The sequence below is a fragment of the Berghia stephanieae genome, chromosome 2 (genome assembly GCF_034508935.2).
Source record: "Berghia stephanieae isolate SIO BIC M18660-M18661 chromosome 2, UCSD_Bste_1.3, whole genome shotgun sequence".
NCBI classification, from domain to species: domain Eukaryota; kingdom Metazoa; phylum Mollusca; class Gastropoda; order Nudibranchia; family Aeolidiidae; genus Berghia; species Berghia stephanieae.
This window is the reverse complement of record NC_088361.1, coordinates 66,249,712-66,277,211: the sequence shown is the minus strand read 5'-3', so window position 1 is coordinate 66,277,211 and position 27,500 is coordinate 66,249,712. Positions and strand designations below refer to the sequence as shown.

The 27,500-nt window shown below is 35.7% G+C and overlaps 1 protein-coding gene across 1 annotated transcript in view; it reads left to right on the top strand.

Moving 5' to 3' along the window:
- Positions 1-1,951: 1,951 nt before the first annotated feature.
- LOC144965364 (lachesin-like) overlaps positions 1,952-27,500 on the top strand; it is a 237,110-nt gene continuing 211,561 nt past the window's right edge. The window contains exons 1-2 of the mRNA XM_078900618.1: positions 1,952-2,180; positions 4,883-5,390. Coding sequence (XP_078756744.1) covers positions 5,321-5,390 — 70 coding nt within the window. The 5' untranslated portion in view covers positions 1,952-2,180; positions 4,883-5,320. The remainder of the gene's footprint in view (positions 2,181-4,882; positions 5,391-27,500) is intronic.

Genomic DNA, 27,500 nt, shown 5'->3' with positions numbered 1-27,500 from the left:
AGTTTGCCAAAACGTTTAACTAAATATTTCCCAGGGCAATAATTATCACATCGATGGCATAAAAACGACAGTAATATCAGCAGTAATATTAGTTGATGTTGTTAATCGGTGAAACTTGTTTAAAATTTCTGTAAATCCGAATACCGTCATGTGATCAAGTGAATTATATCACTATGAATGCCACGATTTGCTGAAAAATGCAAATCTGACAGTTCCTAGCAAACAGCCCCCCCCCTTGCTCAGGAATTTCTCTACTTGATGGACACCCCCCCCCCCCTCCCTTTTTATTTTCTTCCACGCAACCACATTCCAAAACACACACACACACATGTATATACCACACACACACATACACACACACGCACACATATAAACATACACGCAATGAGAACACACTACTACATAACAACACTGATCACCGCTAAATCACCACAACGGAAGTAAGGACTCTACTGGACAGATAGAGTTGAGGGTGTGGCCATGAGAGTGTTAGTGTCTTCGGTAAATTTTTTATGGTTTGACTTAACGAACTTTCAAACTGACTTTAAATTATAAAAGGAAATCAAGTTATCTGTTTATCTATCTGTAAAAAATACGTTTCTATTTTTCAAATCTTTGAGTAGAGTTGTGCGCCGTATCAATTTTTTTTATTGACTCAAATAAGCACAATGTTCTCTACAACGCTATATTTTTAAAAGAAAGGATAAACACAAACTTATGTCTAAAACAATGAAAAAAATCAATCGTCATGCTATCCATATTTGTTGTTTGAGAACCCGATCCAAGCGAATTTCAGGAAAATAGTGAATGAAAGAAAACTGAATTGGTGTCCTGTTTATTATACATAACAACGTGAAATTGAATGTAAGCTTCAATTTAATTACAAAAACAGATAGAATGGACGTTTCGGGTTTCTCCTTTATCAACAAACAGGATGAATGAAACACTACAGATGAATGAGATGATGTGGTAGTGGCGTTGTTAACAACGCCACTACCATATATATATATATATATATATATATATATATATATATATATAATTTTTTAAAAATGCCAGTAAAGAGCTCAATATTCATCTAATGGAAATATTGTAGGTCATTTTGTATTCATTGTTTATTCTAATAGGTGCAATCATAATGCGTCACCCAGTCTTAGTTTATATTTATGTAAATCCCCCACCCCCAACTTATATTTGGATTCTCAGTTCATTTTCAGCAAGAGCCCACAGACGACCATTCCGGATTCTGTAGCGTAAAACCAACGTCAATGCTTGCTACCTTACGCATAGGACGCCGGTTGCACATCAACTCCTCGCTCATACTGACAGGATAATATCCTACACAAAAAGTCTGATACGGATGCTGTGCGTTTAGGTGCAATACTCACAACATCCTCCAGCCAAATTAAACATACACACAGAACTGCAACCTTTTATGTTTATAGTCTGATTACTTTTTCTGACTGATATAATTTCATGAGAACTAATCACTAACATGCTGTCAAAAATATATAACAAAGAGCTGAGTGAATGTCAATTTTGTTCCATCTATAGATTCTGACATGAGAACGTTTTTTGACGAATTGCACTAAACGTCCCATCGATTTTCAGACCTTTACAAGAGAAGTGTGCATAAATCACAACTTTTAAACAACTCGTGTAATATTATTAGTCATCTTATTATCATTAAAGTTTGATTTTCAATTTACTGAGTCATCTCCCGTGACCTGTAATTCTCAGTCATCAGCTTGTCACTTTCCTATTTTTCCAGTACGTAACATTTATTCCATCTCCAAGAAACTGTTCCCCATACTCGTCGGCGCACAGCGGCGGCGGAGCTGACAACACGACACGCGCGGTTCGTGGAAAGCGATGGCCTCTCGCACAACACCTAAAAAAAAAAAAAAACGTGCGCTACTACGGAATAGAAGCGAAACAAGCGAAGCATGCCAGTTTATACCGTGTGTATTCACAACTCAATAACCTCTCTTTGTGATTGTTTTTTTTCACGCATCGTATCTGATTAGCATACACACAGCTTGAAGTTTATAATTTCGATGGATTTTACTTGTGCAGTATCTATCTATACATGGTTTTGATTCGCAGCAGTGAAAGTTTAAATTCGATTTTGTAACGGATTTATGTATATTGGTTTTACAATCTGTTATTATTATTCATTGGTGAGAAATGAAGATCCAGTTGCGTGTGTTATGTCAATGTTTACGGAACCGTCATATATTATTATGCCGGTATGATCGGTATATATATTCAAGGAATATGGAGTATCTTAATACACAATATTGTTGGATATGTTTACACTGTCTTAGAAATTCAATGAAGCGCGATAATAAAAAAGTTGATTCAGTTCAAATCTTTGCTTCATTTATGTTTACTTTTTCACGACACTGTAAAAGAGTAAAAATCGTAATTAGAATATTAGCACATTTAATCAACATACACAATTTGAGTACATGCATGACATAGTATAGACACACTTTGCGCACAAATACAAACATAGTATATTTATATTTGTATTATAAAACGCCGGTTAAGCATTCTTGTTGTACTTACACTGACAGTATCCGTCACTTTCGGTATCCAGGCACCCCTACTCATTTACACCTTAGTCGAGTGGAATATTGTGTATAAATTGACTTTTTGACTTTCCTTAAAGACACACTGTTTTAGCCAGAGTGATCAGAGTGTCACACTAACTAAAGAGTTTCGAGTTTCACTGAGCGATGCCATGTCCTGTAATGAAAAGCTATTTTTAGAATGAACAGTGACCAGATGGGTGAGGTGACAGTGATCACAAAACTCTGTCCATGCGTCGTGGCTTTAAATGAAGCACTTTTCTTTCATTACCTCACTCAACTCAGATATGAATGAGTGTATGGCATAAGACAATGACAGACAATGTGCGAATTCTATAATCAACAAAGAGCGACATTATTTGTCTGAAATGAAATTTTTGATCAATATGGCCTACTGGAGGAACACATATGAAGCAGAATGAAGTAATTCGAGGATAGCGGATTAGCGCGCGCGCGCACACACACACGCACACACACACACACATATATATATATATATATATATATATATAATGTTCATATTGATTTTTTTAGATACATCAAAAGAAACAATAACTATATGTACAACATCAAAAACATAAATAAGGAAAAAAACCACAAACCCAACAGCATAAGACCCCCTTCCCCAAAACAAAATAACAAAAAACAACAAGAAACAAAGACAAAGCAAAACAAAATCACACAAACAAACAAAACAACACAACACACAGACACGCGCGCGCGTGTGCACAAAACAAAAAACAAACAAAAAACAAAAAAAGAACAACAAAAAACAAAAACAAAAAAACACACAAGCCCCCCCCCCCCCCAACACAAACAAAAATAGACAAAAAAAACCCCCTCAAGCAAACAAACTCCCCCCCCCCCCCCCCCAAAAAAAAAACCCCGGATAAAACACCCCAACAAAAAAACAACAACAGACCCCCCCCCCCCCCCCAAAAAAAAAAACCCCAACAAAATAACCCCAACAAAACAACCACCCTCCCCTAAATAAAAACAAACAAACAAACAACCAAACAAACAAGAATATAAAAACAAAAACTACAATCAAATCAAAACAAAACCAAATAAGAACAAATGAAAAATAAAAAAAAAGAAAAAAAAAAGAAAAAAAAAAAGAATCCCAACGACCCCCCCCCCCCCCCCCACAAAAAAACAACAAAAAACCAAACCAAACAAACAACAACCCCCCCCCCCCCAAAAAAAAAAAAAAAAAAAAACCAACATAAAACGGAAATAGAACCCCGCAAAATAAAAAAAATACGAATCCAGTTTTCTCCTGATATAAACCAAAAACGAACAATAGGAAAAATTAAGAAATAGTTGGAGAAGAGCAAGCCCAAAAATCATAAACCTTCCCCAAATAAGTAAAAAAAAACCAAACAAAACTAAATACGAAATCAAAAAATAAAATAAAAAGAGAACAAACACCCCCCCCCCCCCCACAAATGAAAAAAAACCCAGACCCTACGCAGACAAAACAAAAGAAAAACAAAAGGAGAGAGGCAAACTAATAAATCAAAAGAAAATAAATGATTCGTTAACGAAAACAAGTAAATAAAGAACACTATTTAAAGTAGTTGACTAAAGACAGTCTTTATAAATTATGTTATCATCATCATTATTATTATTATTATTATTATTATTATTATTATTATTATTATTATTATTATTATTATTATTATTATTATTATTATTATTATTATTATTATTATTAGTATTATTATTATTATTATTATTATTATTATTATTATATTATTATTATTATTATTATTATTATTATTATTATTATTATCATCATTACCATTATCATGATTATCTTCATCATCATCATCATCATCATCATCATCATTATTATTATTATTATTATTATTATTATTATTATTACTATTATTATTATCATATCTTCATCATCGTCATCATCATCATTAATAAAACGAAGGGGCAAACCAAGGGTACAACTGGTATATTATTGTTCTTCTTTTGGACTGAAAAATAAATCGGATTGAATTGAAATATGTGATATCATTATGGTGTTAGACTGCTACCATGTCAGTACACATATAGACGGATTTTGAAAATATATGCATCGCATTAAAGAAAATAAAAATAAAATCCCTGTACTTCTTGTTGTTTAAGAGCATTTTATAAGTAGTAAAAAAAATTGAAATGTTTCATAGCGAATTTATCATATTTTAAACATGCCTACTTTCGTATAGAGTTCTTAAACTAGTTAAATTTAAAGTAAATTATTTAGATTTTCATCCTTCCATTTCAACTCCTTTAAGCAACCACCTTACCTATTCCAACATGTGAGAGACTGTTTCAGTAAGCACAGAATCGTCAAACGCATATTAACCTTAATGAATTCCAATCAAACCACTTGAATAACATAAGTGCATGCAAGCTTCCGTCTGGAAATTTGGGTACGAAGGTTTAGTACAAATCTACCTAAACTACGTTACTTATTAACACCAATACGTCGTAATAAGGAGTAGGAAGTATATTATTACTATTATTATAAAACCACCAGGTATAACATTGATGCTACTATGCTCTACCTATCGTGCTTATTATGTAACATCTGTGAGTGATTATTCCTCTGAGAACGACATAAGCCTGTATCAAAGCAGCTTTACATTACAACTTATCACAGTCTTTTTGTTTCTTTTCCTCTTGGATTTATTTCTTTTCTATAAAGTTCACAGCGGACATACCGTTCTAGCATGGAGATTAAGAACGCCTCTCCATCAAAAGCCATCAGCTTTTTGGCGGTGATTTTATTTACCACATCAGGTAAGTGAATTATTTAATTATTCATATCCGCCATTGCAATTTATTATCATAGTTGATGTGAATGAATATCCCCATTTCATACTCGTCCGTCATACTTGTTTACAAAACCGCTAAAGACATTCCCGACTTCTTATTTTTTTCCTTTTCTTTTCAATATTCAAATGAAGTGCGATTCGATTTCGCCCTACCTCTCCCCTTCCCTCCCCCCCTACGTTTTCAAAATGACACATATTTCAATTTTTATTATTACATTTCTAATCATTCTTAATAATAATAATAATAATAATAGATCTTTATTGTCCATAAATATGGCAATTTGTCATTTAGTTACACTTGTTATAATGTTAAACGATAACTAAGATTGAACAGATATTTCACTCCTACTTATTTTCTCTCTCTCCCTCTCTCTCTCTCTCTCCTCTCTCTCTCTCTCTCTCTCTCTCTCTCTCTCTCTTTCACACGTGCGATATACACAACATAAACATATTCATTTCGTTTTCAATTTGTTACGATTGTGGCAATTCGACACCAAAAATTATCATCATTATCAATTGGTCAGTTAATCTTACATTAAATAAATTAATCAGTTAATCAGTCAACGAATCAATCCTTGGTTTTTCTGTACCATATGAAATATTCAAAATTTTTATTGCTGATGGAACGAACGTTGATTTAAGCTACATTAAAGCAACATACAGGCATTGTGGCTAGCGTACTACTTTAGAATATAACAAAACCTATTACAAAACCTATATTACTTTCAATTCAACGTTTAAAACTCCTAATATGTAAAAAAAACCCACATAATATAATATTATATTAAAATTGAGTTTTTGACCAATTTTCTTAACCTCGGAGAAGCCCTCCCAAGGTCGGGCTCGTCCTCGGTCCGAAAATCCAATCAAGGTCAAAAACTGTATAATATGAAATCGAAGATGTGCGTGGAACATTAATTTCACACCTGAATGCTGCTTTTCGGCGTAATGATACATGTTTACGTAATGTAAATGTTGTTGTTCGTCGCTCGAAGAAATAATTAACAACGTGAAATTGAATGTAAGCTTCAATTTGATATACGAAAACTGATAAAATAGACGTTTCGGGTTTCCCCTTTATCAACTAAACAGGATGAATGAAACACTACAGACGAATGATTGTTTCCTTCGTCCTGTTTTGTTGATAAAGGGGAAATCCGAAACGTCCATTTTATCTGTTTTCGTATATCAAATTGAAGGTTACATTCAATTTCACATTGTTATTAATGTTAACGTAAGAGAATTGCGTTTGTTATGACAAAAAAATATTGCATTGACACTATTTTAGCACCAGGACTACCTTGACTTAAAGAGGAATTGGTGATCTTTATGCAAGTAACATGACGGCTGTTGAAAATCTATAAATCTGTATGATACACAATTCTATACTATAATATTATATGAAATGTCATAATGTAAAGCTTCGAACTTTCTTTTCCCTTCCATCATCATTCTAACTTATTTTCAATTCGTATTTGAATCATGTTTTAACCAGTTAACTGACGTACGTACCATAGAAAGACCCGTATCTTTAAAAGAATGGGCAAAAAACTCGTCCTTCAAAAATCGATTTAAATGAACCTCATCTTGGCAAAAACCTCGCGATATTTGAGAGTCGTGGGGCTATGTGGTCTTGTGTTAAGACACTCGCTTTCGGATCGGAAGGTCCTGGGTTCGAGCATCGTTCGGCGCATAGTTGAGTCCTTGGAAAATGCTCTTTACTCGCATTCTCTCACCGTACTCAGGTGTAAAATGAGTACCTGGCCGTTAACAACGTTGTCTCTGTCGAAAAAATTGTAACATTGCCTAACAGGCGTCGTGTCTCGTCCTACATGTTAATTGTTGTTGTGGGCCAGGGACCATTTGTAAAGCGCTTTGAGCACGTTTAGTGGATCTTTTGCGCTATATAAAAAGCTTAATTTCTTATTTTCAAAGATGAGGGTCATTTAAATCGATCGCTATTTGAAGGACGAGTTTTCTGGCCATATTTTAAAATGTCTCTCGAGTGCTGCAGTGAACTGGTTAACCAACAGGGTTTTTATAATTACAACTGAGACCACGCCATGGTACACAGCAACCCATGCATGGCGTACGGCACCAGTTGGTGTGTTGACAATTAATAAAACACACAGAAAGAATAATCGTAATTAACTCTTGTCAGAAGAAGACACGCTTTGAATCTTTGTGTATCTTTTGCCTGTTTTCCTTTTGTATTGTCCATTCTCTCTCCCTCTTCATCTCCTCTATTCTCTCCTCCCTCCCATTCTCTCATCTGTTCTATCATTCTCTTAACTATACTCACACGCACACATACACACACACACACATAAACACATAAACACTCATACACACACTCACACTCGCGTCTTGCTTATCATCTCTCGATCAACAGAATTTAAATGTTTCACATCATTGATGAATCAATTCAATAATTCATTCGTTCATTTATTATTCACTCACTCATAATCTTTATTTGGTTCTCTGCCCATTTAGTTATTTAATTTTTCCACAAACGCATTACGTAGAAATGAAAATTAGATCATAACTCCAAAGACGAAAAATTGGAGATAACTATATCTAGTGACTGCTCTGCAATCAAATTTGCATTTGATAAAGTCTGAAGCTCCAAAAAAAAATGTACACACATACACACACACACACATACACACACACATTACACACACACACACTCACACAATCATAAAAAAACACGCATACATATAAAAACTTCACCAAAACTCCACATAACCACACAGCTAGTTATGATCGTCACATTAGTAACTGCTCTGGAAATAAAATTTGGACTTCAATTTTTAAAAAGCTAAGAATGAAGTACTAAAAAGTGTTCAAGTACTCACACACACTCTCTCACACTCACACTCTACATCGCGCACACACACACACACACACACACACACACACACACATAATCACATTCACACACTCACAGCTCGTGTTTTTATCCTCATCTCATGCTTCTCTCTATCCATCCCCAACATTACGAGGATCGACTTTTTAAAGCCACCAATAAATCCAACATACACGCCAAGCAATCTTCAAAGAATTATAAATACCACAATTGCATAATGTGTAATATAAACACACTGTAAAATGACATAATTGTCATGATTCCGAAGCTCACGTCAATCCTCACATTATAAAAACATTATTAATACTTTACCAGTTAACTGCCAAACTCTGGGGAAACACTTAATAAAAATTTTGGCCAGAAAACTCATCCTTTAAATTTCGATCGATTTAAATGACCATCATCTTGGCAAAAAGCTCTCAAACTTTGACCTCGCGAGGTCCCAGGTTTGAGATATTTTTCTCCAAAATGAGTTTTATTTAATCGATCGAAATTTGAAGAACGAACTTTCTGGTCAAATTTTCAATGACGTATCTTTCTCAGAGTACGACAGTAAAGTGGTTATAAAGGAGAAATGTTTTTCCATATCATATTTATTGTTTGTTTATTTTTTAAATTCATATTATAAAGCTTGCTATTCGTAATTTCTTTCCTTTGAGGGCTTTATCCTTTATCGTGTTCCCTATTCATGTCGTGTTCGTGTTCGAAAGTCTTTTCAATCCGTTTTTATTCCGGATTATGCGATTCGTTAAAAGGGTTCACTCTCATAAGAACGTGTAGAATCAGTCATCGCGTACAACCAGTCTTTCACAGTCTTTACAATTTTGCTCACATTATAGTGACATAATGAGAAAGTCTGCGTCTTTCTAGCTTTCCTGTCCCTCTGTCCCCCACATCTCTCTCTCTCTCTCTCTCTCTCTCTCTCTCTCTCTCTCTCTCTCTCTCTCTCTCTCCCTTTCTTCACATATAAATCCTTCTATTATCATTCCATCTATCTATCTATTTATCTATCTATCATCTATCTATCTATCTATCTATCTATCTATCTATCTATCTATCTATCTATCTATCTATCTATCTATCTATCTATCTATCTATCTATCTATCTGTCTATCTATCTATCTATCTATCTATCTATCTATCTATCTATCTATCTATCTATCTATTTATCTATCTATCTGTCTATCTATCTATCTATCCATCCATCTATCTACCTGTCTGTTAGTTTGTTGATATCTATCTATCTACCTATCCGAACATATCCCTTTCACTTTGCATCTATCTTCTCTCCCCCCCCCCCTCCCGCCCATTTCCTTCTCTCTCCTACTCGTCATTTAGCTCGCCCACTCTCTTTTCCGCTCACTTCTATTTCTCCTTCCGTTCTCTTCACCATTCTTTTCATCATTCATCGCATCATTATTCTCCTAATCCCATTTCTGTCTTTAATTCAACCACTTAGATGTCATATTTTTAAAAGCTACTCTACCTATCATAATTTAAATTCAACAAACGCAAAACAATCCTCAAAAGATAATCAATGATACAACTTTTACAATGTGATAGATAGAAAGCGCCATTATTACATTAACACTTTTCCCTACTGTAATTGTTTTTCTTCTTCTTCAAATATTAACCCTCATACAACGAGACCGGGTTTCTTTATCCCATTATCTATGCCATCTTAACAACACTGAGTACTCCGAAAAAACAAAACAAAAAAAAAAAAAAAAAAGCAACAAAAATATAAAAAAAACCCCCAAAAAACAAAAAAATCCAACAGAAACAAACACCCCCATCCCCCCCCCCCCCAAAAAAAAAAACCAAAAAAAAAAAAAAAAAAAAACAACAACAGACAACCAATAAAAACCCCCCAACAAAACAAAACAAAACAAAACAAAACAAAAAAAAAAAAAACAAAAAACAAAAAACAAAGAACAAACACAAAACAAAACAAAACAAGACGTATTTAAAATTTGCCCCAGAAAAACTCGTCCTGCAAATATCGATTCATTAAAATATAACTCTTATCTGTTCGCGAAATCCCAGATGTGAGCGTTTTTGCCAAGATGAGAGTCGTTGAAATCTAGATTTCGATATTTGAAGAACGAGTTTTGTGACCACAGTTTAAATACGAAATTTTCAAGAGTAACGCAGTACGCATCTTTCCGTTCAGCGAGAGTAACTTCATGGCGACTCATGCTTGAGTCACGGTTTGCGTCGCTGCGTGGTTACTGCTCTCTTGGTGAAAATTAAAATGGTAAATCATTCTGACAGGTTAAAGTGTAATCGAACTCAGCAAGAAACGAATTAAAATGCATGCCATTAGGAACGTTTTTTTTTGTTTTGCCTTTTTTTTGTTTGGTTTTAAACTTTTATGGCCTTATAGTTTTCACGTTCCTCATTCATGTCCTTGTTAAATTCCTTTCAATCAATGCTTTATATCCCGGATTTTGACAGCGGATTATTTGAATTACCAAAGGGTTTATTTATCAAGAGCTCTGCAAAGAGAATCATATTTTAAGGGGTTTATGATTACAATGCGGTGATAATTAGCACCATTATAACGTTTGATTATCTGTTAAGAATCGAATCGGGGCTCGCTCTTTCCATTCATTCACTCACTCATTCACTCATTATATCTCTCACTCCCTAACTCACTCACTCATTCACACATTCACTCACTCACTAACTCACTCACTCCCTCACTCACTCACTATATCACGTAGTCACTCACTCACTCACTATATCACTTATTCACTCACTCACTCACTCACTTACGCATTCACTCACACATTCACAAACTCTACCACTCACACACTCACTAACTGTATCACTCACTCACTCACTCACATATTCACACACTCAACCATTCACTCACTCACTAACTATATCACTCACTCACTCACTCATTCACACACTCACTCACTCACATTCATTCACTCATTCAACCATTGATCTATCTATCTGTCTATCTATCTATCTATCTATCTATCTATCTATCTATCTATCTATCCATCCATCCATCCATCCATCCATCCATCCATCCATCCATCCATCCATCCATCCATCCATCTATCTATCTATCTATCTATCTATCTATCTATCTATCTATCTATCTATCTATCTATCTATCTATCTATCTATCTATCTATCTATCCATCCATCCATCTACCTATTCATCACACTCAAATGTGCACGCGTTCACACAAACAAACACTGTTTGCCACATCAATGATATTATCCTCATCCCATGCTTCTCTTTCTATAAAAACTCAAATGTTACGACAGGAGACACTTAGGCGACTCTGCCATCAATTCAATTATAAAGTGATAAACAATTTTCATAAAATGATAAATTTATATAAAAACTACATAATACAAACATATTTAAGGAGAAAACCGCCATTAATGTCATGATTGCTAAGGTCTTGCCAATCTCAACGACATAAAATGTTATATTAATACATCGATATTTATTAATATTCTAAAATATTTCCAATGTATGTATTATTTTCTTCTTATAATAGATCTACTTGACGTACGTAACTTGCTCTTTTTTGTATGAATTCTAGAAACGTATTCTCTTACATGCTCCCCGTCGATGCCAGGCTTACATTTCCATCGTTCAGTTTTTGTCAGGAACTTTCAAATCGTAGTCTGAGTCTTCGAATTCCTTGTCAAAAGATAGACGTTACACTCTTACACTGATCATACAACGATTGTCTCATTCTTTATTTTATATATCTTGTTATATAATATTGTCTGGCGCTTAAATAAATCCATGCACGTTAATTCTCTAAAAACAAACAAACATATTATATTGTCGTTATAAAGTATTATTTTATAGATGAGAATAAAAAATAGCGCATTTCTCCGCGTTAAAAAGCTCAATTCGATTTACGATACTTCATTTGTTTCCCCAAATGTAACCAAATTTCCTTTTCAAAGAAACGTTCGTCTGTTGAGAATCTGTAAAACACGTTCATAATCTTCGTCCATACTTACTGCATGCAAGGCACTCATTCGAACCCGAGTTCATATTATTAACCAGTTAACTGCCGTACTCTGGAAAGACACGTATTAAAAAATTTGGCCAGAAAACTCGTTCTTCAAATATGGATCGATTTTTATGACTCTCATCTTGGCAAAACTGTCAAACCCTGGAGTTTGCGAAGTGATTCTATATTTGACCTGCTCATTGTTTTCCTCCGGGGGCTGATGACACACCTCCAAAGAATTTGGAACTAAAAGAGAGGAAGGTGTCACGACATCTGTTTCCCATTAGGAAGATTATCCATGGGACCTACATGTAGGGTTGGTGTACAGTATGATGCTAAATATTTATAAAGGATGTAAGTCTAAGAGAAGTATAAAGCAGCCTTTTCAATACAATGATAATCATAAAATTATAAAGTAAACACTTCATCAGAGGACAAAGCCAAATTAATTGACAAGACACGAGAATTAATTAATTAATAAACAATGATGATATTATTGTTGACAAAATTCTCCCACCTTATTTGAACAGTTAATTGGCCGGCATTAATGTATAAAGAGAGAAGCATTGATAAAAGTAAATAACAGATTCCCATTTAATTTGTTTGGATTAAAACGAAAAAAAATTATTTGAAAAGAACCGCATAAATAGATGCAAGTGTTATTGTTGTGCTAATTAGACGAGTCTAATTGTGCCAGATTAATTTGATTGCTTCTTTCAAATTTAAATATTAACTAGGAATTAATTAAACATGGTAAAAATATAAATTTAAAGACAACAGATCTGCTTTATATTAACGTGATTGCAGGATGGAAATCTAAACAAGATAATACCCCACATACACAATATAACATCGGACTCGGACTTCTCCAACCGCGTTCTACCATATGATTAAATAAATAAGAAAAAAAAAAAAAAAAAAAAAAAAAAAAAAATACCAACCCCCCCCCCGCGCCAAAAAACAAAACAAAACAAAAAAACAAAAACAAAAACAAAAACAACAACAAACAAACAAAATTAAAAAAAACCATACAAAACAAAACAAACGAAATCAACCCCCCCCCCCCCCCGTCAAAAAAAACCCAAATAGCCCCATTTGATAAAAACAACAACAAACAAACAAATAAACAAAAAAAAGCCCCAAAACAATACAGAACAAAAAGTAAAATAGAAGAAAACAACAAAACTTCGAAACATTCTCTCCCTCTCCATACCCACAACAAAATAAATAAAAATAAACATTAAAAAACAAAACAAAACAAAACAAACACTCCCCCTAAAAAAACAAAAACAAACCTACGACCGAATGACAAATTATACGAAAAATCAAACGATAACACCAACAAAAACAACAACAACAACAAGAGAGAGAGAGAGAGAGAGAGAGAGAGAGAGAGAGAGAGAGAGAGAGAGAGAGAGAGAGAGAGAGAGAGAAAGAAAGAGAGAGAGAGGAGAGAGAGAGAGAGAGAGAGAGAGAGAGAGAGAGAGAGAGAGAGAGAGAGAGAGAGAGAGAGAGAGAGAGAGAAGCTTTTGATGGACCTATCAATCTATCTGCTATAAACGGCGAATAGGATGGCCGTTAGATTATGGTCAAAGAAATGTAATCCTGAATCATTAAATATCAATTAAAAACACCCCACAGAATCCTGCTGGATTTGTGCTTGTTGTGATAGAAGTTACTGTCGGTGACGTTGTTGGGATAGGCAGTCTAATAATATGGAGTTAAAAACATTGACTTATCCGTCAATATGTAGATCTATAATAATATACCCAAACATACCAATTACATATTTTTGAACACAGCTCGCTTCTTCAATATAATAACAGGGTTGACACGCATTACGTTTAATATCCCCCCCCCCCCCCCCCCCCACGTTAGTCAGACGCTTAAACCTCAATATTGAGATTTCAAAAAACAAACAAGTTAATCTAAGTGGAATTCTGCAAGTACTAGATTCATTCTCTTTTTGTTCACCATGTATTAATAGATTACTTACTTCTGTCCTTCACTCCAGCATCATATCCGGCTTTGTGCCATCTTTTTACTTTGGGCTTTTTTTTATATAGTGCAATATCGCCTAAACGTGCTCAAAGCGCTTTACAAGGGGTCCCTGGCCAACAACAACACTTAACATGTAGGACGGGACATGACGCAGGTCAGGCGATATTACATTTTCGGACAGAGACAACGCTGTTAACGGCCAGGTACTCAGTTTACACCTGAGTACAGTGAGAGAATGTGAGTAAAAAGAGCCTTTTCCAAAGACTCAATTATGCGTCGAGCGAGGCTCGAACCCAGGACCTTCCAATCCGAAAGAGAGTGCCATACCACAAGACCACATAGCCTCACATCTTCTCAGCTTTTGATCTAAATTACAGGCTACTAGACATGTCAGAGATTACTCTGCGATAGGCAAGTCTTCTATGATTTATTCAGACGGGCGGCAATTGCAAGTAACTGTGAGCCTGATGAATCCCGAGTAATTAAAAATTTAATTGGAATGAGAAACTATACCGAATTCTTAATCCTCAAAACAAAACAAAACAAAATAAACAAACAAAACAAAAACAAAAAAAGGAAAACAATAATAAAACGAAACAAAACAACAAACAGAAGAAACAAAAAAAATAACAACAAAACAAACAAACACACACACACACACACACACACACACACACCCACACAACAATAAAAAGACAAAAGAAAAAAAAAAACACACACACACGAAAAAAGGAACAAATAAATAAAAATAAAATGAAAAAAAAAAGCAAACAAAAACCAACCAAACAAAACACCCACACCACAAAGAAAAGAAAAACACACCCAAACACAATACAATAGTTAGAGTAATTAGTTTTATAGATATCAAAGTGCTTTTAGCAGAATTAAATGTATATTTTGCTTCAAAATGCTTAATAACTATGTACTGGCTACACATTCTCAATTTGAATAAGTTTCATTGAACACTATTGTTTATGTTCTAGCGTGGTGCCAACATTTAATAGTTTTACACATTTTTTCGTACCGTACTCTGACAAAAAAAACACGTATTAAAAATTATGGCCAGAAAATCCGTATTTCAAAAATCTATCGATTAAAGTGACCCTCATATTGGAAAAAAAACCCTCCCTCTCAAATCTGGGATTTCGACGAAGTCCCAGGTTTGAGAGTTTTTGCCAAAGTCCCAGGTTTGAGAGATTTTTTTTGTGTTGTTGCCAAGATAAGGGTCATTTATTTATTGAAAGACGAGGTTTCTGGCCAAATTTTTGAATACGTTTTTCCCCAGATTACGACAAGGCGTTATAAGGCAGACATATCAGGTTCGTGTTTGTATTTACTCCCACCCTGATTTATGACCGCCCGTTGCTCACGCTCGACGACGTTAACTCCTTAATTAATTTGTAAACATTAGAAACCCTTGTGACATTGGTGATTGCTCCCATCATCTCGAATGCCAGATCGCTGCCGGTTTTCGTCAAATGTTCATTCACCCCGTTGCTTGTGTATACACATGTTACAAGGAAAGCGGCAAGATTAAACTTCGCAACTTGGCTGCTCCACAATGCGCCATGATTTCGACTGATGTTTAATTTGTTGAAAAGCAGGTAAGTTTAAGTGTTTAATCACACAGTGAGAAAACAGAACAAGACAAAACAAAAAAACAAAAAACAAAAATAACACAAAAAAACTAGAGGCTTAAGTTAGAGAACAAAAACAAAACAATCTGAAACCCAGAGAGAAATTAAAAGAGAGATAGATAAATTGATAGATAGATAGATAGAGAGAGAGAAAGAAAGAAAGAAAGAAAGAGAGAGAGAGAGAGAGAGAGAGAGAGAGAGAGAGAGACGAGTCATTGTGTGTGTAAGAGAGAGAAGGGGTTGGGGGTAGAGGAGAGAGAGCGAGAGAGAGAGAGAGAGAGAGAGAGAGAGAGAGAGAGAGAGAGAGAGACACGAGTCATTGTGTGTGTAAGAGAGAGAAAGGGTTGGGGGTAGAGGAGAGAGAGCGAGGGAGAGAGAGAGAGAGAGATGGAGAGAGAGGGAGAGAGAGAGAGAGATGGAGAGAGAGAGAGAGGGAGAGAGAGAGAAATAAAGAGAGAGAGAGAGAGAGATGCAGGGGAAGAGAGAGAAGAGAGAGATACGTAGATAGATAAATAGATAGATAGGGAGAGAGAGAGAAAGAAAAAAGGGAGAGAGGGAGAGAGAGCGAGCGAGAGAGAGAGAGAGAGAGAGAGAGAGAGAGAGAGAGAGAGAGAGAGAGAGAGAGATATTTAAAAATGTATCAAAATGCACTTTTGATCTGTTTATCTTGAACATGTTGAAATTTATTTGCGTTTGCTGAAATTTGAATTGGTTTGTCAAATTTGAACTAGACAATAAGCAAATTTGAATTGGGCTGCCGATTTTGGAGAGGACAACGACTGAATTTGGCTTCGTTGTGCTTAAATTTGGTTCTGTTATGCCGAAATTTTATTGGAAAGTGTCGAAATCGGTCTGCTTAGTTGAATCTGGACTGAAAGGATGTTACATTTGCTTGTGAAAAGGTGTATTATAGGGGCCCGAGGAGGCCAAGTGGTTAAGGAAGGCCCCGTATACGAGCGACGCTTCATGTATTTTTGTTTTTTTTCCTTGGGCAAGAATATCAACCCCCAATTTGCTCGCGTTGAACAACATGAGTTATTCCTGTTGACATAAGACGTTGGTTTTAGGGATTGTTTAATGTTCCTTCATGGAATGCCTAGGCGACGGCATCTTTCATGTTTCCTGCCATTATTTGTTACTGTAAAAAGATATCAAATGCTGTTGCTGCTACTGCTGCTGCTGATGTTATCGATGTTATTGATAATGATGATGATGATGATGATGATGATGATGATGGTGACGACGGCGGTGATGATACTAAGGGTAATGGTAAAGATGATGATGATGATGATGATTACGATGATGATGATAAGGACGATAATGACGAAGAAGAAGAAGAAGAAGAAGAAGAAGAAGAAGAAGAAGAAGAAGAAGAAGAAGAAGATGATGACGACGACGACGACGACGACGATGATGATGTTGTTCCTGAATATGATGCTGATCATGGTTATATTAATGATTATGGAAAGTAAACACAATCATTGTTGTCTGAAAAAAAAGAGATAAAAGATAGACTGATAGCGGTTGTCAATGGCCATGGTAATATATTGACCAAATATTAACCCTCCAGTAGTGCCAGTGAAGTACATGATTCAATATATCGACAGGTCAATAGCCACTTTTCCATAGAGCCATCGCCATTACATATCGATATTTTGGAGCCCCCTCGTGATGGAAAATGGCTCAGAAAGCCAAACATTTCCTTCGGTGTCAATTTTTTTGTCTATCAAGGACCCAACCCCATCGATTTACGATTTGTGGAGTTATTAATACGATTTGAGCGCTTTCGTGATTAACACTTTAAACCCCTTCTACGGCGAGAAGAAAATATATATTAAATCTTAATGAACGCGCTACATAATCTTTTTTGTCTACTAAAACAACTAAGAAACAAACTAGCTTTTAAATAGCGCAATACCACTAAATGTGCTCAAAGTTTTCCACAACGAGTCCCACACCAACAGCAACACCTAAAATATAAGACATTTTATTTTCGACAAAGACAACGCTACTACTGGCCAAGTACTCATTTAACTCTCTCCTTACCAGCCATTTTCAGGATTTTCCCCAAAACTTCACACCAAACTAACACAAAAAATATATTTTTTATCACTCAGGCACCATGGCAGTTAAGTTCTTGCGATACATAGTTTCTTTAGCAAAACATGCTCTACAACACACTGTTCCCTTTCTTTAAATTTTATGATGTACAAAAGAAAATTGAATAAGAAAAATGTTGGTTGTATCGCAAGGAATGTGACGATTTTCCTATAGTTGGTAAGGAGATGGTTAACACCTGAGTATAACGAGAGAATGGTAGTTAAGGACTCAAATTTACACCGCCCAAAGTCGGGACTCGTTCAAAGTATTAACAGTTCTATATAATAATATAAATTGAGCTTTATATAGCGCAATATCCACTAAATGTGCTCAAAGAACTTTACAAGGGGTCCCTGGTCAACAGCAACATTTAACATGTAGGACGGGACATGACGCCTGTTAGGCGATATTAGAATTTTTCGGACAAAGACAACGCTGTTAACGGCCAGGTACTCATTTTACACCTGAGTTCGGTGAGATAATGTGAGTAAAGAGCCTTTTCCAAGGACTCAACTATGCGCCGAGCGCGAGGCTCGAACCCAGGACCTTCCGATCCGAAAGCGAGTGTCATTCCACTGCACTAGACCACATAGTTCTAATCCTTATCATCAAAAGAGCTGTAAGAGCTGCTATGCCACGCAGGATTCAATAGCAACTGATTTGCATTCCTAGTTCTTCTCTTTGGTAAAAACGGTAAGATGATTGATGTCAGGTTTGAGTATAATCCAACGCCGCCTGTAAAGGCTCAACAGGGAGGCTTGCTTTTTTTTCTTCTACTCATGATATATTATTATATTATTATCTATCTGGTTACGATAATATAGATAGATATGTAGACCCAATCGTTTTCAACAAGATTGCAGTAAAAGCGATGCGACTAAGTATGTTATTGCTCTCTTGGTGAACACGGTATCATAATTTGAAGTAATATCGGGCCCCCCATATAATGGTTATAATGTGTTGTTGTAAAGAACAAATCTATAGGTGTATTGTGATATAAGCTTTTGATGCACTTTTATTCTAAAATCGCATTTTTAAAGTGTCAATGATTACTATGATGTTCCTGCCAGTTGTGCATTTACGAGAGAAAATACATATAACTTCAGTTCTTTCACTAGAAAGTGGAAACCTCAGTAAATTTATCTTGATAATGCGTATCAAGTGGTTGGGAGTATCACAAGGAAATGAGTAGTGTATGGAAGTCGCAGAAAATAACAAAAACAAACGCACAAAGTTCTTTACAATTAAAATAATGATTATGACATATCAAGAAAAGTCTTAAAAAACAAAAACAAACCAAAAGCAAAAAAATAAAAACTAAACGAAAATGAAATACAGACGAAAACAAACACCCCCCCCCAATAACGACAAAAAAACAAACAAAACAAAACAAAAAGTAAACAAAAGCAAAACAAAACATCCCCACCTAAACAATTAAAAGAGAAACAAAACAAACGCGAACATGCAAAATTGAACGACCTCCCACATCCCACCCCCTTAAGAAAATAGAAGTTAACAAACCAACCAATCAAACAAACAAAACACAAAAAACAAAAAAACAAAAAAAACAAAAAAAACAAACAACCCCGAAACAAACAGAAAAATAAAAACAAAAGCAAAATAAATAAACAAAAAACAACAACAAACAACAAAATTACCTCCCTCATAATATAGAAGCAGACTAAACCAATCAAAGAAAAAATAAGACAGAACAAAAAAAAAAAACAACAAAAAACAAAACGAAAAACAAACAAACAACACCCCCCCCCCAAAGAAAAATAAAAACAAACTCAAATATAATGAAGTAAAGAACAAGCCAAATAAGTTCAGGCTCACACACACATACACACGCACACTTAACAAATTAATACCAATCCCCCCCCCCCCCCCCCAAACCCCCCAAAACAAACAAAAGCAAATCTATATATGTATTATTTAACTCTCTCTCCCACTCTCTCTCTCTCTCTCTCACTCTCTCTCTCTCTCTGTCTCTCTCTCTCTCTCTCTCTCTTGCTCTCTCTTCGCCCCCCCCCTCCCCCCCCCCCGGCCCCCCTATCCCGTCTACATTTCTCTTGATTTTGACCAAATTCATATTAATTCTCTTCATCCATCCCGTCCCGCACATACACAACCACTCAGTCACACACACACATACACACACACACACACGCACATATATATATATATATATATATATATATATATATACACACACAACACATACACACACACACACACACCTATATCCCTCCTTTCTCTCTTACTCCCTCAACTCCTCTTTCACATGCTCACTCGATATCTTTCTCGCTCTTGCTCACGCTCATGTAAATAGACACAACCACACTCTTTTTTTCTTTTCACTCCCTTAAGTAATAAAGTAACAAACCCAATACCACTGCATTACCCCAGAGTGGATGGGTAATTTCACTCTATCTAATATCACCCATAGGTTTTAAATTACATTTAACCACACGCCATTAATTTTCCGAGCTGAAAACAATTGCATTCCGAATATGCGTTCCGTTTCCTTTCAAAATAATTTGAGTTTTTTAAAGTTGCAAATCGAAAATAGAAATAACACACAGAACGTTTTTGACGATTATCATTATTAGCTGTTAGGTTTACTGCAGCTAAGAATACATATTCTTTTTTAACCCCTGCAATTGAAGCAACATGGATGTTATGCAAGAGCACACACACAAATACACACAGACACAAACACACACACACACACACACACACACACGCGTGCGCGCACGCACGTACGCACTCGCAGGCAAATATTAAGCACGCAATGTCAGTTTATTCACCAACAAAAACCCCCAAAAACCCGGCGATCCTTACAACGTTATTCCTTTTCATTCATTCATTATTCCTCATGTCCAGCAAATACCAGTTGTAATTACTCGTATTTCAAGCTTAACTTTTTTTTCTTTGTTGATTGGAACTCGAGATGTAACACCGCGCAAGTACGGTAGCTATAATCTAAAACAAGATATTAACATTGCTTAAATGTCTTAGCAATCGGGTGGGCGGTTGAGATTGAGAATAAGACGAAAAAGGTTAAGTTAACCAGTTAACTGGAAAGACACGTATTTTAAGAATTGGCCAAAAAACCCCGTCCTTCGAAAATCGATCGATTAAAATGACCCTCATCTTGGCAAAAACTCTCAAATCTAGAACCTCCAAAGGGCCCGGGTTTGAGAGGTTGTGCCAAGATGAGGGTCATTTACATCGATCGATATTTGAAGGACGATTTTTCTTTCTGGCCAAATCTTTAACATGTGTCGTTGGCAATTAATTGGTTAAAAAAGAAGAACGAAATTAAGAAAGCAAAAGAAGAGTGCTAACATTACACCATTATGTTTTCGACATGTCGATCCATTCACAGTTTGGTGAAATGCGACGACACCCCTTTGCAAATAAAGATGGATAATTAACATCGTTTTAAAGATTTTGTCATTGGCCTGGTCTTGAAATTTAAGTCTGAACGAGATGCGCTTTGTCGTCTTATTTACTCTCCGTGCAGTAAAAGGACTTTATTTGGAATCTAAACCCTGGGTAAAGTAATGTTTTTTTATATGCCCAATCTTAGTACGAGGTACAGGTGTGTTTTTGGATGTCACGGTCAGCTAGAGATTTAAACTGTTCAACGGCGCAGTGACAATTTTTATATATGAAAAAATTAACTGCCGTACTTTGGAAAAACTCGTATCTATAAATTTGGCCACTATCGATCGATTTAAATGACCCAAATCTTGGCAAAAAACTTTCAAACATGGGACTTCGCAATGACGAGAATCATTTAAATCGATTGATATTTGAAAGACCTGTTTTCTGGTCATTTTATTTTGGATACGAGTTTATTCCAGAGTACGGCAGTTAATGGTTAAACTATATTATCTTTTATTAAAGCATGCTTTCATTTCGGGCATGATGTTATGATGAAAATTCGATTGTCACGAGAACAAACGAAGCATTTCATTCCTTCCTAATTAGTTCCGCCTCGAGTTTCGTAAACACACTTAGAAAGAGTTGGCGTATCGTTTCGTGGTGAAACTGACTGTCCATAGATTTATCGCACAATAATTGATATAAATAGAAATCGTTTTACATGTAAGTCATTTTAAGCCATATGGCCATTGAAGTCGGTGTCAATCATCTTGGCAAAAATCTCTCAAACATGGGACTTGGCAATGATGAGAGTCATTTATATCGATTTATATTTGAAGGACCTGTTTTCTGGTCGTCTTCATGTTTTAAAAAACTTGAGCTTTTATATAGCGCAACATCCACTTAACATGCTCAAAGGCTTTACAAGGGGTGGCCATTATCTCATTCGTCTGTAGTGCTTCGTTAATCCTGTTTTTTTTATAAAGGGGGGAACCCGAAACGTCCATTTTATCTGTTTTTGTATATTAAATTGAAGCTTACATTCAATTTCACATTGTTATTTATTCCAGAGTACGGCACAATAGCTGCTCTGATATTCTTGGGAGAAGGTGACAGTCTCAGGCTGTCTCGGCTAATCTTAGAACCAGCAACTCAAGCAATAATTAATGGATCAATAGAGAGAGAGAGAGAGAGAGAGAGAGAGAGAGAGAGAGAGAGAGAGAGAGAGAGAGAGACTAGGGACCCCCCCCCCCCCGCTCCCCCTCCCGAGTTTACACGGATTCGAATCAATCTACTGATCAAGAATTACGAAGTGAAAATTATAACCTTTGTTTTTCACCTTGTAAGTGATGTTGAACTAACCAACCGTGTAGTCGTAATGTTTATTACACTCCATAACAAAACGATCATTCGCTTGGGATTATGTTACACATTGGCATATCTTTTTGAACAGTAAAACAACATGATAATATACAACTAAATAATATACAATAAATAAACAAATGAAAAGTGTGGAATCGGATGTTGGTATGAGGAATGAGGAATATGTGACTTATCGTCTCGAAACGGTATTATTGCGGGAAGGAATGGGACCCAGCAAAGTGAATTTAGAATGAAAATGATAAGAAATATGATCTTTCAGGTTTTTGAAATGTGTTACATTGTAGTCATTCCTAACCATAGCGAATAGAAATGAACACCAAAAGTGTCATATTTGTGGCTTTAAAATTCAATTTCCAGCACATATCTCATCCCGACATAATCCCGTTTAGAGGTGGTGGGACACATTGGAATATATTCCCAAGTGGCGATGCCTTTCAGGTAGGCATGAAGCAGGATAATTGAATGAGGCTGTGTCGGGGTGTAGTATTATTGTTAGCAGTGTGTGGTTTGGGTGTGATATATTATTCAGACCGATAAACAGATGAATGTTGTCCAACCATTGTGACATTCAACATATATCGTTGATAAGAAGGGAGCAAAAAAAAAAATGTACAAAAAATAAATTGTTGCGGAATTCATAATGAAAAATAGTTATAGTCGGACTATATTGGGGGTGGGGGGTTGGGGGGGGGGGGGGGGGGGGGGGGGGGGGGAGGGAAGGCATGGGGACCTAACTCACAATAACGAATAGCATATTAAAAAAAATCCAAAATCACCAAAATGAGAGGAAACCAACTAGATATACAACGCACGATACGCGACAGCATCAGCAACAGCATCAGCAGTAACAGCAGCAGCAGCAACAACACCACAACATCAAGCATGTCAAAAAAAAAATAAAAAAGATAAAGAAAGACAAGAAGAAGATAATATACACTCCCCACGATATACCAAGTCCCCCCCCCCCCCCCCCCCCCCAATATAACCCCTCCAAAATCCCAACCCCCCCCCCCCCCACACACACACTCTAATGAATTAAAGAAGGTACAAAATCTTCGGTTTATTTGTTTTGACAAATTCATTTTGACCACCCACATGTAGACAGAGGGCGTCAATGCTATTCCCTCCTTACTATCCCCTTATTATGTAAACTTCATGTATTGAGATGCCATGGCAATTTGACCAGGGGTTGACTTTACACGACTTTCCTGCACTGTCGATATTGACAGAACACTTTTCTCTTATTTTCCATTCTTTTTTTGGCCAGAAAAAATTAATTTAATATCGATCGATTCAGGACAAATATCAATGTTTGATACAGTCTTAAACTCGAGATTTATTTGAAGTCTCAGGTTTGATATATGTGGATAAGTTGGAGAACATTCTAAACGATCGATTTTTGAATTAGTTTTTTTTCTGGCCAAAATGAAAAAAAAAGTGTGCGACAATGCACCGGTTTCAGATTTCCTAGTCATGAGATGTGAATTACTTTTTTAGATGATCAAAAAATCCTACATTACCTGTCTTCATATATTCATCACTGAATCAACTGTTTGTCCGTACCTGACAATACACTTTTTCCCATCTGGCCAGAAAACGTTTAATCCCCATATCGGTCGATTAAGTTGAACCCCAATTTTTTGATAAAGTCCTAATCCCGAGACTTCAAAAAAAAAAGTTCGGATTTGACCAATTGTTGGGTCATATCAATAGATAGTTATTGAGCATAAAAGTTTTTATGCCAAATTTTGAAAATGTGTTTTGTAAGTGTATAGCAATATTTATCTTAATCTTGCAACTTGAATATAAATTTACCTGGCTTAATGTATCGTCATGATGATATCTGTCTGTTTATCCACTTAATCGTTTTATTAGTATTTGCCTGTCTGCGAGATGACATGTTGGTTGACGGATTCGTTTTAAAGAATTGAATTGAAAAGATTAAATCCCCTAATAAAGACCACTTTCCCATTATATTTACATGTCGTATGGTATAGTAAATATGCAAATGGCTATCTTAACGACTTGCCTATAGAGTAAAAGTGACGTGGAAAGGAATCGGCCACTCCCATCACGATATGTGGTTGTCTTGGTACTTTGTTTCCCCTAAAAACAATATTATATATATATATATATATATATATATATATATATATTGAGAGAGAGAGAGAGAGAGAGAGAGAGAGAGAGAGAGAGAGAGAGAGAGAGAGAGAGAGAGAGAGAGAGAGTGACTTCTTGCAATCCTTCACTGGTAAATACATTTTGTATATAACATTTTTAACGTTTTTCCCCCGTTGTTGTTTGTACTTTGCCAGATTTTTTTTCTTGCAGATTGGTTCATTAACCCCCCCCCCCCCCCCCACAAAACAATACAAAACAAAAAACAAACAAAAACACCGAGCAACCAAACCCACGGTATGTCAAACCCTTTAAAAGAAAACACCAGCTCCCTGTTTTTTTCACCCACGTCTTTTCTGAATCACATACGTTACATGCCCATAATCGGCCACTCCCATCACTTGAAGAATGCTCTTTACTCACATTCTCTCACCGTACTCAGGTGTAAAAAAGTACCTGGCCGTTAACAGCGTTGTCTCTGTCCAAAAACGCGCCATGTCCTCTCCTACATGTTAAATGTTGCTGTTGGCTATGGACCCCTTGTAAAGCTCTTTGAACACATTTAGTGGATATTGCCTATATAAAATATCAATTAAAATTAAAAAGCACCCAATTATGTGAAGTATTTAAAACACGTGCTCGACAGCCAACACAATAGCTGGTTCAGTTTTTGATTAGTCAAGGTATATATTTTTTTGGTCATTGACACGATCCGGCTTTTCATGTGGACTTTTCAACAACAAATTGATTGGTAGATAGTGAAACTGCTATTCAAGAGACGATTTCTGTATTCAATCACCCCTTGTCACGTTCTATTTCATTAAAAAAATAATATTATGAATGCACTTCCCAAGAATACTTGAGAATTTGAAATAATTCCCTTTCCCGACATATTAAAACTCTGTGATTTCATGAATAACATTGGCATAATTCAATACCGGATCGGTTATAAAAAATATGTCCAAAAATTCCGGAGTCATCGTCTTCAAATAGATAGTATCTTTGCTTATCCTCTTTCATTTTATCTAGCTATATTATTCCAAGGCTGACTCCACGTTGGAAAACACGTATTTAAAATTTTGACTGGAAAACTTGTCCTTCAAATATCGATCGATTAAAATGACCTTCATCTGGGCAAAAAACTCTCAAACCTGGGACTTCAAGGAAGTCCCGAATTTGAGAGTTCTTGACACGATGAGGGTCATTTCAATCGATCATTCGATCGATATTTGAAGGACGAGTTCTCCAGCCAAAATTTTAAACGTATTTTTCCAGAGTATAGCAGAAATGTTGACTTTTCTTGTTCCAGGCGTAGATGTAACCTTGTCGGAGTGTACAAAGACGATCTCGCTGTATGTCAAGCTTTTCTCCATCTATTCTTTCCCATCTTTTCTTTACGGGTTTGGCACGTAGGCGGTGATTGATGTCCGTCCAGACTTGTAATCACTTGATCGCCAATGGTGTCTTGTTGCGCTCTTTTGATTTGCCAACACGCGATTTTTATTTATTTATTTATATTTATTTTCTAATTTACTTTGAACGTTCTACGATTGATCATAAAAGAGAGATGAAAAGATTTAATCAAATGTGGCGTGAATATTATAAAAAGATACTAAAAAGAGGGAGGGGGGGGGGTGGAGGGTAGGCCTAATTATTAAATGATTATCTCTATTGTTCTTTGTTATCATAATTTGTTACTGTATGCTATCGTCACGGAACTTGGATATGCATGATTTTCTCTGTTCCGCGTGGTACTGTTTGTGTGTTGACAATATATTTCGATTACATGGAACTTTATTTTCGCTGTTGAACGCTATTTTCTTGGCTTGTGAATGCATCATGCTAACAAGAATCCAGATATTGGCTCATACTAATGGAGAAAGCTGAAAAAGTATCCTCCTGTCACAGCAGCTTATGCTCACAAATTTGTGAACATTTAAAAAATAAATCTAAATTGCGCGGAAGTAACAGGTACGCTCTTTAATCATTTAACTGTCGTGCTCTCCCGCAAGTTCCCATGTTTGAGAGTTTTTGCCAAGCTGAGGGTCATTTAAATTGATCGATATTTGAAGGACGAGTTTTCTGACCAAATTTTGAAATATGTGTCTTTCCAGAGTTCGGCACATAAATGGTTTAAAGAAAAAAATAATTTTTTGAATAGGAGCATTCTGCTACTCCATCCATTGTCCCACCGTTCTTAGTGTGTAGAAAAGACACATTCGTATTTCAACAACTGTTTTAGACAAAGATGGGAGAGAAATTGTACTATCAATTTAAAGATATTTCTGACCAAAAATAAAGCAAACGTTGTTTAGTTTCTCTCATGATGTTTCCACACACAAAACAAACCTCATATAAACACAAACAAGTGAGCAAGAAGGAAGCCTTTACTTTTACTACTGAACCAAATACTTAGAATACTAATACTAATAAATACTAAGAATTAGGTTTTCGAATTTATTCTATAATAAATTATTCTAGTGATTATATTTCATTTTTGGCCATATTTTACATACGATTTGCATAAATTATTATATCGGAATTTAGACCGTATTCATTGAGTTCTCAAATCATTA